The 12,046-nt window shown below is 46.3% G+C and overlaps 1 protein-coding gene across 1 annotated transcript in view; it reads right to left on the bottom strand.

Moving 5' to 3' along the window:
* COL22A1 (collagen type XXII alpha 1 chain) overlaps window positions 1-12,046 on the bottom strand; it is a 224,614-nt gene that overhangs the window by 111,387 nt on the left and 101,181 nt on the right. The window contains exon 22 of the mRNA XM_070802401.1: window positions 9,622-9,675. Within this exon, the coding sequence (XP_070658502.1) occupies window positions 9,622-9,675 (54 nt within the window). The remainder of the gene's footprint in view (window positions 1-9,621; window positions 9,676-12,046) is intronic.

Raw genomic sequence — 12,046 nt, 5'->3', positions numbered from 1 at the left:
CAGACGATGGAAGGCCCGCTCATCTGCTTCCTTCCTTACAGTTATCCTCACAAGGTCAGAGCATTGCAATGAGAAATGAAAAGGAAGGCATGACTCTGAATCAGAACCACGTTCCTCGAGCACCTCCTCTGTGTCAAACCCTCTTCGGGGGTTTCCCGTATTTTCCTTGTGTCTCCACTCTGCAGGAATCCCCTCGCTCCAGGATGCAGGCACTCTCAGTCCTACTGGGAGGTGGGGACACTGAGGTTCAGAGTCAAGTCTCACCGGGGACCCAGCTAGAACCTGATGAGGTTAAGATCCGGCCCCAGAGCTGTGTGCAGGGCCTTCCCAGGGCTCTGACAATGAGATCATTGGGATGAAGCGTCTCTAACAGTCTGCTGGATTACGGAAGCTGGATGACATCAGCGTCTCCCCTCTTCCTTAAACTCTGGCCCCTCCCTCTCTGCTCCTGTACACTTGTGTTTGTCCCCACGCACTGCCCACCCCCAGAGGGAAGGTGTCTTTACGACCGCAGACTGTGCCAGCCCAGCCCTCTGACCTGCTCTTTCAGTCTGGCGTCCGGTGGCCCTGCTCCCAGCCCTAAGCCACAGCTCACGTGGGCCGCTTAGCTTGGCCCCAAAGATCCCAAGGACTTGGCCCGCCAAGCCACCTCTGTCTGTAGGACCCACGCTCCATCTCAACTGGTCAAAGTCCCACCCCACTCCACTATCTCCTCTTTCATGAAGTCCCAGCTATAATGAGAAATATTGGCAAAATAGGGCAAAAACATATTTGAGACAGATTCCCAGGTGTCATTCAAGAACTCATGAGTTAGAATCGCCAGGGGTAGGGCATGGAGCTCTAAGTAAGCGGCTATGAGAACTCGGCCACTCACCACAATCAAAGAGGTCTTTGATCTTTTCTTTTCCCAACCCCCTTCCTCTGCAATATTGTAAGAAAAAGAGTTCTAAACCTACCATAGATGAGGACAGGCAAACCATTTAACTTGCTGAGTCTTAGTTTCTTCATGCGGAAAATTATAATTATTGTAATTATGTGAAAAGACAATAGTAGAAGAAATAATTCAATATTTGAGAAAATGATTTAAAAAGCATAACAGAGCATCATGCAAATATAATAGATAGTTATGAGGATCAGAAGGAAGATGACGGTGACTCTGATGAAGAAGAAATGCTAATAGAAGAATTCTGGCCCTTTTGAGTCCTTAAGTGGGTGAGAGACCACGTGTCAAGCGGTCCGGCTTCAAAACCACCACCTCTGAAGAGCACTGCAAAGACTAAGATAATGTCCACAGAGTGCGCAGCACAGGATCTGACATTAAGAAGTACACAGTGGTGATGGTGGAGGTGCTGGTGATGACACTGGTCATGGTGGTGGCAGTGACTGTGATGGTGGTGAATATGCTGGTGATGGTGTTGATGGTAGAGGTGATAAGGGTGGTGATGGTGGGAATGATGGTGGTCATGATGGTGGGGGTGGGTGGTGGTGAATATGGTAGTGATGGCGTTGATGGTGGTGGTGATGGTGGTGGTAATGCTGATGATGGTGGTGCTGGAAACGGTGGTGGTGACAATGATGCTGTTATTGGTGTCAATGACAATGGTGGTGGTGACGATGATTCTGTTATGGGTGTTGATGGTAACGGTGGTGGTGATGATAGTTATTGGTGTCGATGGTAATGGTGGTGGTGACAATGATACTGTTATTGGTGTCGATGGTAACGAGGGTGGTGATGATTCTGTTACTGGTGTTGATGGTATTGATGGTGGTGACGATGATACTGTTACTGGTGTTGATGGCAATGGTGGTGGTGATGATGATAGTTTTTGGTATTGATGGTAATGGTGGTGGTGACAATGATACTGTTATTGGTGTCAATGGTAATGATGGTGGTGATGATGATACTATTGATATTGATGGTGGTGACAATGATACTGTTATTGGTGTCAATGACAATGGTGGTGGTGACGATGATTCTGTTATTGGTGTTGATGGTAACGGTGGTGGTGATGATAGTTATTGGTACCGATGCTAATGGTGGTGGTGGTGATGATAGTTATTGGTGTCGATGGTAATGGTGGTGGTGACAATGATACTGTTATTGGTGTCAATGACAATGGTGGTGGTGACGATGATTCTGTTATTGGTGTTGATGGTAACGGTGGTGGTGATGATAGTTATTGGTACCGATGCTAATGGTGGTGGTGGTGATGGTACTTATTGGTGTCGATGGTAATGGTGGTGGTGACAATGATACTGTTGTTGGTGTCGATGGTAATGAGGGTGGTGATGATGATACTATCATTGGTATTGATGGTGGTGACAATGATACTGTTATTGGTGTCGATGGTAATGAGGGTGGTGATGATGATACTATCATTGGTATTGGTGGTGACAATGATTCTGTTATTGGTGTTGATGGTAATGGTGGTGGTGATGATAGTTATTGGTACCGATGGTAATGCTGGTGGTGACGATGGTACTGTTATTGGTGTCGATGGTAACAGTGGTGGTGATGATAACGTTATTGGTGTCGATGGTAATGGTGGTGGTGACAATGATACTGTTATTGGTGTCAATGACAATGGTGGTGGTGATGATGATTCTGTTATTGGTGTTGATGGTAACGGTGGTGGTGATGATAGTTATTGGTACCGATGCTAATGGTGGTGGTGGTGATGATAGTTATTGGTGTCGATGGTAATGGTGGTGGTGACAATGATACTGTTGTTGGTGTTGATGGTAATGAGGGTGGTGGTGATGATACTATCATTGGTATTGGTGGTGGTGACAATGATTCTGTTATTGGTGTTGATGGTAATGGTGGTGGTGATGATAGTTATTGGTACCGATGGTAATGCTGGTGGTGACGATGGTACTGTTATTGGTGTCGATGGTAACAGTGGTGGTGATGATAACGTTATTGGTGTCGATGGTAATGGTGGTGGTGACAATGATACTGTTATTGGTGTCAGTGACAATGGTGGTGGTGATGATGATTCTGTTATTGGTGTTGATGGTAATGGTGGTGGTGATGATAGTTATTGGTACCGATGGTAATGGTGGTGGTGATGATGGTACCGTTATTGGTGTCAATGGTAACGGTGGTGGTGATGATAGTTATTGGTACCAATGGTAATGGTGGTGGTGACAATGATACTGTTATTGGTGTTGATGGTAACGATGGTGGTGATGATGATACTATTATTGGTATTGATGGTGGTGACAATGATACTATTATTGGTGTCGATGGCGATGGTGGTGGTGACGATGACTCTGTTATTGGTGTTACTGGTGGAGGCAGCAGCCCTAGTGGTGGTGGACATAGCAGCAACTCTGCACTCGGGACCTATACTTGGGTGTGGGGATTTGAGAAGTGCTGGCCAGTGCAAGCTATGCATCAATAAAGAACCATTCATTCACAATAGCCTATTCCCTGTCATTTTTCTTCTCTTTTAAATTGCCACCCAACACATTGTTTGGATAAATGTCTGTGGTTTATCAATGAGGGCAGAGTTCTCAAGCAATTCTGGGTGTCTGGATGCTGAGCAAGACCACTATTTCCAAGGCCGCCTGTCTGCCCGTGGAAGAGAGAAGTCGATAAATTCAAAAGAGCATCTCCTTCCCAGGCAGGATGAGTTAACACGGCCGCATGAGGGACCATTATCAGATAAAAAGACTGCTTGTGCAAGTGATTCTAATCTGAGCCGTATGGTCCTTTTTGCTCAGTTTCTGTTCTCCGTGTCTCCAAATGTCAAACATGATTATTTTCTACTGGTGAGAGCTGAATCCAGGTGCTCAGGGAAAACCTAGAGTGTCCTGAAATAAACCTGGCTCCGCGCCATGACAGGAATCAAACAGTAGCCTGTGATCCAAACGATGCTGTTACCATCTGGTAGGTCAGGGAAAGGCAAGAAAAAAAGGCTTTAAAAATCGAAAAGTAAAAACAAGTTCAACCCAGGTTGCCACTGACAAAAGACTTCTTGTGCTTCTCTCTCTTAGATCTATCAGAAATTGGAGCTAACGGGCCTGACTACATTCAGCCACATGAGACCACTGGCTCCAAGTGCAGCGGTCAGAGATGCAAGTGATGGGTGCTCAGTGCATCCGCCGGAACAGGTGCTGCCAGCTACTAAGAGGTCTGTGACCCCATGGACTGCAGCCTGCTAGGCTTCTCTGTCCATGGAATTCTCCAGGCAACAATACTGCAGTGGGTTGCCATTCCCTTCTCCAGGGGATCTTTCCCACCCAGGGATCGAACCTGGGTCTCCTGCATTGCAGGCAGATTCTTCACCGTCTGAGCCACCAGGGAAGTCCACGAAGAGGTCCCACATCTGTCCAAAGCTTCCATTGAAAGGCCTATTAATGTCCAGCTTAGAATTCTGGTGTGTATGTGGACACACACACACATACACACCCCATCCTAAAGCAATGGCAGGAACGGTTTAGATCCAGGATGACCTGAGTTTTCATCCCTGCCTCCTCATTTACAATCTGTGTGCTGCTGGGTAATCCAATCTACACCTTCACGTCTTGGTTTCCTCATTTGCAGAATGGGATTGAAACTGCCAGACCTCATAGGACCTTTGTGAGAATTAAGTGCAAAACATGTGTTCAAAACACAACAAACGAACAAACAGCTAAATGCCTGCTATGCAATGACTCAACCAATGTCACCTCCTTCCTATCTTATACTAGAGTTCTACACATGTATGGATAGATTCTGTTTTTAAAATTGTTTTTAAAGCAACTGGCACAATCAGACCCACCATAAGACACTTGGGGATCACTCTATCTCTAGTAAGAAAGAGAGCATCACACTTGATAGCATCACTTCTTCAGGTCTCACCTCTTGGTAAGAGAGGAAAGAAGCCAAAAAATATTGATAAAATGATCAAAGGAACCAAAGAGACTGTCCCCAGCTTGTGGAAGGAGCAGTGACAGAGCCCTGAGTGACCCTGACCTGAGCAGGGAATTTCTGGACATTAAATTTCTCACTATCAATCTCAGAGACTCCCTCCACCATGACAAGTCTCCAGTTTAGCCATTTCAAATTTGACATTGTTTAAATGCCTGGCAACATGGAATTCTATTAAGCAAATCTCCCCACCCCTCACCCCCTGACCCATTTTTGTCCAAAGGGGAAAGAAGATACCTAGGCTATTTCAGATGGGGCTAGGACCACAGAGCAAGATAAAAGCTAAGTAAAAGGTACAGAAGGAACCACGTTTTCTTCTTTAAAACTGGACATTCTAGATATACAGATGACTAACGGGTACATGGAAAGGCGCTCAACATCCCTAATCATCAGGGAGGCGCAAGTCAAAACCACAATTTAGACGTAATGTCACACGTGTTAGAATGGCTATTACCAAAAGATAAAGAATAACAAGTGCTGGCGAGGGTGTGGAGAAAAGGGAAGCCCACTGCTGGTGGGAATGTAAATTGGTTCAGCCTCTGTGGAAACAATATGGAGGTTACTAAAAAAAAGAAGAAGAAGAACCAATCCATGATCTAGCAACCCCAATTCTGAGTATTTATCCCAAGGAAATGAAACACTAACTTGAAAAGACATATGCACCCTCATGTTCAACGCAGCATTATTTACAATGGCCAAGACACAGAAGGTCCCTACATGCCCAAAGATGTATCAATGGACAAAGAATAATATCATGGTATTATACACGCAATAGAACAGTATCATAAAAAGACAGAAACCATGCTATTTGCAACAACATGGATGAATCCTGAAGGCACTATGCCAAGTGAAATACATCAGACAGAAAAAGACAAGTACCTTACAATCTCACCTATAGTACAGAATCTAAAACAAAATTGAACTCATAGGCATAGAGAACAGATTGGTGGGTGTCAGAGGAGAGGGGGTAGATGGTGGGTGAAATGGGTAAAGGTGGTAAAAGTGATAAAAAAAAAGAGCTGGAATTCCCTGTGGAAGGTCAGAACCCAGATGGCCAGATGGCTAGTCCTGGGTCCTGTTCTGACCCACACCACCTGGGTGTGTCAGCCGCCCAACTGCAGCACTCACGCGTGACCCATGAGCCTTTCACTCTTGCAACCCTAATTGTGTCTGATGCTCACTAGTGACATTATGTTATTGTTGAGTTGCTACGTCGCATCCGACTCTTTGTGACCCCATGTACTGCAACCTGTCAGGATCCCCTGTCCTCCACTCTCTCCCGGAGTTTGCTCAGATTCATGTTCATTGCATCAGTGATGCCAGCCAACCACTTGATTCTCTGCCACCCCCTTCTCCTCCTGTCCTCACTCTTTCCCAGCATCAGAGTCTTTTCAAATGAGGTGACTCTTCACATCAGGTGGCCAAAGTGTTGGAGTTTCAGCTTCGGCATCAGGCGTTTCATTGAATATTCAGGGTTGATTTCCTTTAGGATGGACTGGTTGGATCTCCTTGCAGTCCAAGGGACTCTCTAGAGTCTTCTCCAACACCACAGTTCAAAAGCATCAATTCTTGAGCACTCAGCTTTCTTTACAGTCCAACTCTCACATCCATACATGACTACTGAAAAAATAATAGCTTTGACTAGATGGACCTTTGTTGGCAAGGTGATGTCTCTGCTCTTTATTACACCATCTAGGTTTGTCATAGCTTTCTTTCCAAGGAGCAAGCATCTATAAATTTCATCTTCTGATGACATTATACATTTAGGCATATTTTATGCACTCATATATGCTTTTATTTTCATATATATATAATTTTATAAATGTGAGGCACTCCTCTAAGTGCTACAAATACAAAAATAATGTTCTCATGGACTTACATTTTAGTGAAGAAAAACAAAAACAAATGGATTCTCAAATAAGAAAAACACAAGTTCTCTACAGCAAATTAAAATAGGCTGGTGTGAGAGTGACAGGATGTCTGTTCTGAGATGGATGATCAGGGCGCGAGAGGATATTCTTGGGGGAAAACTTAGCCTCGTGGACGCTCTCCTGTGTCCAACTGCCTCAGTGGCTTGGAGCCAGGCTGCCTCCACTCTGGAACGCTCTGGGCTCAGATGCTCTGCAGTGCTGCCAGCTCCAGCTAAGAGCGCTCCCCTGACCGCCTTCTCCCCAGTGCCTCGCTCGGACGAGCACGAGGAAATCAGAACCTCAGATAGGCTTGAGCACCTCCTTTTTCTTTTTCTGACAGTATAGTATTCTTTATTAAAATATACAGGTCCACTAACTTAGAAAACATGACAATTCAAAAGAGGGTATCTGTTCAGATCCATAAAAAAGACTTGATCTTTGCATTCATCACTGGTTTTAACAGTCTGCTCTAACGGCCAATCTTATTTGTTTTAAATCGAGGATAATTGCCTTAAAATATTGTGGTGGTCTCTGCTGTACATTAATGTGGATCAATCATAACTCTATATATAATGTATATATATATAAATACAAATTTATATTTATAAATATAAATTTATTTTTATAAATTTATAAAAATATATAAAAATAAATTTTTGAGCCTCTGTCTCCTCCCATTACACCTCTTTAGGTCATCACAGGGCACCAGGCTGGGCTCCTGGTGTTATCAGGGAGCTGTGGTAACAGCTTCCTGCTAGTCTTCTCCTTTACACATGATAGTGAACACATGTGCATGCTACTTTCTCCCTCGTGTCCTGGGACTGATGAACCCTATCCACAGAGGAGAAATGCAGACCCAGACCTGGAGCATGGATGTGTGGACACAGCTGGAGCAGGACAGGGTGGGACAGACTGAGCGCCTCCTCTGCCTCCATCTAAGGTGGGAACCCAGCCAGGCAGTGAGTGCCCAACCCCTGCCTCCACCGGCGGGGGCAGTGGGATGAGACGGGGTGGAGACGTGGATGGGGAAGGGGGTGCCTCGCTGCGACCTCCCCTCCCTTTCACGTCCTCATTGTGGAAAAACAGCAGCTTTGTCCAAAATGAAGGCGTTCGCCTCGCCGGGAATTATGCTGTCTGCCTGTTGCTAATCTCTAAAGTAAAGGGCCTGGATCCCTTTCCTCAACCCACGTTTTAGTCTCAGAGTCTCAGTTCCCAGGTCCCTGGACTCATCACTGTCTCATCTCTTCCCCCATCGCAGCCTGAGCGCTGAAACCAGGAGCTCTTTAGACCAACATTTCAATGGACACTGACAAGGCAGGTCACCCACGGCAAGAGGAGGGATAAGGCTGTGAGTGAGTCGTCACCCTGTCTCAGGCCCTCCTGACTCAGCCAGAGGCGGTGCAACAGGAGGCCGCACCCCAGCCACATTGACATCGGCTGCTGTCTCTCCAGCATGTCCACAGGATCGGCCGCCGATGAGCAGCACCCATGGGAGGGAACAACTTGAGTCAGGAGATCATCAGTGATGCTGCAGGACCGGGGTTCCCAAGGACATGCGTGGTCGTCACCCCCTGCTCACCCGCGGATGCAGGACGAGACAGGTGCCGTCCTTTGGGCCCCTCGCACATGCTCTACTAACACTCTTGCCACGCTGCCCTGTGACTCCAGTACAAAAGAGAATGCAACAATGCCTAGAGATGATGGTGCCAAGTGAAGGAAGTCAGAGAAGGACAAGCCCCACTTCATGTCATTTACACGTGGCATCTAAAGCATGACACAAATAAAGCGGCTACAAAACAGACTCACAGACGTTTAGACATTATGGTTGCCAAGGGGTGAGGGGAGCGGAGGAGTGAAAGTCTGGGATTAGCAGATGCAAACTGCTAATAAACATACAGGACGGATAAACAGAAGGCCCTACCGCATAGCACAGGGACCTATACCCAACAGCCTGGGATAAGCCATAATAGAACAGAATATTAAAAAAGAGTGCACGTATGTATATGTTTGAGTCACTTTGCTGTATAGCAGAAACTAACACAACATTGTGTATCAACCGGACTTGAATAAAATAATTTTTTTTAAAACCGTGATGCTACAAGATTAGAGCCAGAGGTCAGGAAATGTGAGCTGAGTGTTCACTCTGCATGAGGTCCCCTGCTGGGAACTGAGGACCCAGAGCTGAAGGTCAGCCCTAGTCTGTGGTGGTGTGGGGCACCAAGATGGGCAGCCAGCTTTGGTGTGCCACAACACCCTCTATCCTACAACACAGGAGTCAAACCCGTAAGGTGTGCACAATCTGGACAAAAAGAAAAGGGGGCTCCATCAGGTTAAATGACATGCTCCTAAGAAATTATGAGATTCAAAAACCATACGGATTCTTCACTCAAGAGCAGCTGAGAGCCTATCGGTAGACCTCTATTATCTCATGGCTATTTTTTCTTATTTTCTCCTCAAGGCTTAGCTCAAACATCACCTCATTCAGGAGGTCCTGGCTGGCCCCCAGCTTGGGTCAGTACTCTCAGGACTGAGTGTCCCCTGATCACACAGAGATGTGAGTTTCTATGTACACAATTCATGGAAAACCACACACTCGTCTGCAGGAGATGAGCCAGGACCCAGCTCGAGGCTGCCCATCCTCAGCCACTACCGAACTCAGCTAACCCTTCAATCTGCTTCCAGCATTCATCTCAAGCTCAGGAGACCGGCACTATCTCCTCTGTGTGAGCAGCTAAAATGGGGAGTGTGGTGTGGCTGAGTTGGGGCACCAGGAAAGAAACACAGTTTACTTACTCGGAGACCTTGCAAACCAGGAGGTCCATCCTTGCCTTCTGGACCCATCAGACCCTTTAGGAGGAAGAGAAAGGGGAAAAAACAACAGAGATGGATCATGGCAAACACACACAGCCAACACCACAGGACATACTTTGTCTGGACACTCTCATTGGATAGGAAAATACCACCCTGTTCAAATGGGGAACCTGGGAGGTCAGGAGGGGAAAAAAAAATAAAACAATAACCGTCTAATTCCGTCAAGTCTGTAACACTTAAACATGTGCGCCTATCCGATGTAATTAAGTGTGATTGACAAGCAAGGCGTAGGCACCATTGTTCATGCTCTGAAGACGAGCACAGTAAGGACCAAATGCCCGGCCTCAGTGCTCTGTATCGAGTGCACACAAGAGAGCGCCCGGAACCCAAGTGTCTTTAGCTCTAAGCCTGGTGCCTTTGTCGCTGTATCTTGCTGGCTGGGCAAGGACGGGCTTGGGTTATCTGACCCTCCATCCATAGTGATATCCAAACTGATTGTCTGGATAAATAAATGAAATTGTCTAAGGAAGATCAATTTCCACTAAGCAAGGAAAACGGGCACAGGAAGGGGTCATACTGAACTGACAAAGATCCTGCCCTCTGACCCCTCACTATGTATCTCCTGCCTGATCTCAGACAAGTACACTGGGCGTCCTTGAACCTCAGTCAGTTCATCTCCAAAGCGAGGATAATACACCTTCTACTGAGTGGCCGTGAGGACAAAGCGAGGAATGGGTGCCAAGGCCCCAACATCCACCTGGGTCTCCTGACGGCACCCTGGTTTACACTCATGTGCATGACGTCGCCTAGAATACGGCATGAAATGTGGATTGGAAAATGAAGCCTTCAGCTCTGAGACCCTATCACCAACTTTATCAGTGAATTGGGGCCAACAACTCCCTCTCTGCACTTCAATTTCCTCATTTTCAATAATATGTTGTTGTTCACTCAGTCATGTCCAACTCTTTGCAGCCTTATGGACTGTAGCCCACGAGCTCCCCTGCCCAAGGGACTTCCCAGGCAAGAATACTGGAGTGGGCCATTTCCATCTCCAGGGGATCTTCCCGACCCAGGGATTGAACCTGTGTCTCCTATGTCTCCTGCATTGGCAAGCAGGGGATTCTTTACCCCCTGAGCCACCTGGGAAGCGAGTCTATAGACTCAATAATATGACTGTCATACAAACAGCTATTATTGCCACATTTTGCATAACTATTAAGCGACAGAACTGTATTGAGGTTTAAGGTCTTTTCTCTTAATAACACCATTAAAACAAGCATGTTACTGTACCAACTATGGTAACCAAAGGCTTAAATATCCCTTTCTCACAAGGATTATTCCAGTGAGATCAGGGCATACTTCAAGGGAAGCCCCTGCAGAGGTGAGTTTTCATGAAGCATCAAGACATGTCTCTCATTTGATCTGCCAGCTGATCCTTCTTTATTACATTCAATCAAACATTGATACAACTGCCACAACCCGTTCCATCTTGGGGAAAGGATGAAAGATGCAGGCCTCCTTAATGACTCCCAGCATCCGGGAGCAGAAGGCTGTGTGCCATTTCCACTTAGAGAATGGGATGCACTTTTCACTCTCTGGGATTGCTTGTCACAAACTCAAAGTTTTCCCTTCTCAACAGAAGCTGCTGAAGCCAGGCTTTCACTCTCATTCAATCTAATGAGAGCCACTGCTCTGCAGAAGGCCCCAGGCCAAGTGCTACTAGAGATTCAGAAAAGCCAGAAATAACAACTGATCTCTGTGTTGGGCTTAATAAGGCTTCCTAGAGCAGTGCTTCCTACAATCACCCGTTTAACTCTCACAGCACGTTAATGTAGGAGGTGACGTTGATGATGATGATTTCCAAGCCAGGAAGACAGAAGGGGATAAGATGGGTACAGTGATGCCATCAAGACCCAAAGCTACTTGGTGGAAGAACTGGGACGTGAAACCAATGGTCTGGGGCTCCTAACCCCAAGAGTCTTCCGTGGCCACAGTGCTCCTTATGAGCTCAAACTGAAATCAGATCTCACTTTGATGTCCCTCCTAAATATTTGCTGTGGGTCACTCCTTCACAAGCATGTATTAAGTTCCCACCATGTGATAAACTGTGGATTTGAGAGATGGAGAGACACTGGCCCTGGCCTTAAGAACCTCACACTCTGGGCCTTTCATCACTGTTCCTCATTTTTCACAAGGTCTTTAGGTTAGGCTACTGGCTTTTTGAACTCCTTCCAAGGGAATTTCATCACCAACACCAGGTACTGTACTCAATCCCATTCTGTCAAGAGCATCTAGCCCCGATACCCTCTTCAGGACCCTGGACAGCTCCACTGAGCTGCAGGGTTGTGCTGTTCCAGTATTTGCAAGAACCGTGGGTTTAGGAGCCTCTCCTTGTTCTAGAAAATGG

The sequence above is a fragment of the Bos indicus genome, chromosome 14 (assembly GCF_029378745.1).
Source record: "Bos indicus isolate NIAB-ARS_2022 breed Sahiwal x Tharparkar chromosome 14, NIAB-ARS_B.indTharparkar_mat_pri_1.0, whole genome shotgun sequence".
Classification (NCBI taxonomy): domain Eukaryota; kingdom Metazoa; phylum Chordata; class Mammalia; order Artiodactyla; family Bovidae; genus Bos; species Bos indicus.
The sequence above is the reverse complement of the archived record's forward strand: the minus strand, read 5'-3'. Positions and strand labels throughout refer to the sequence as shown.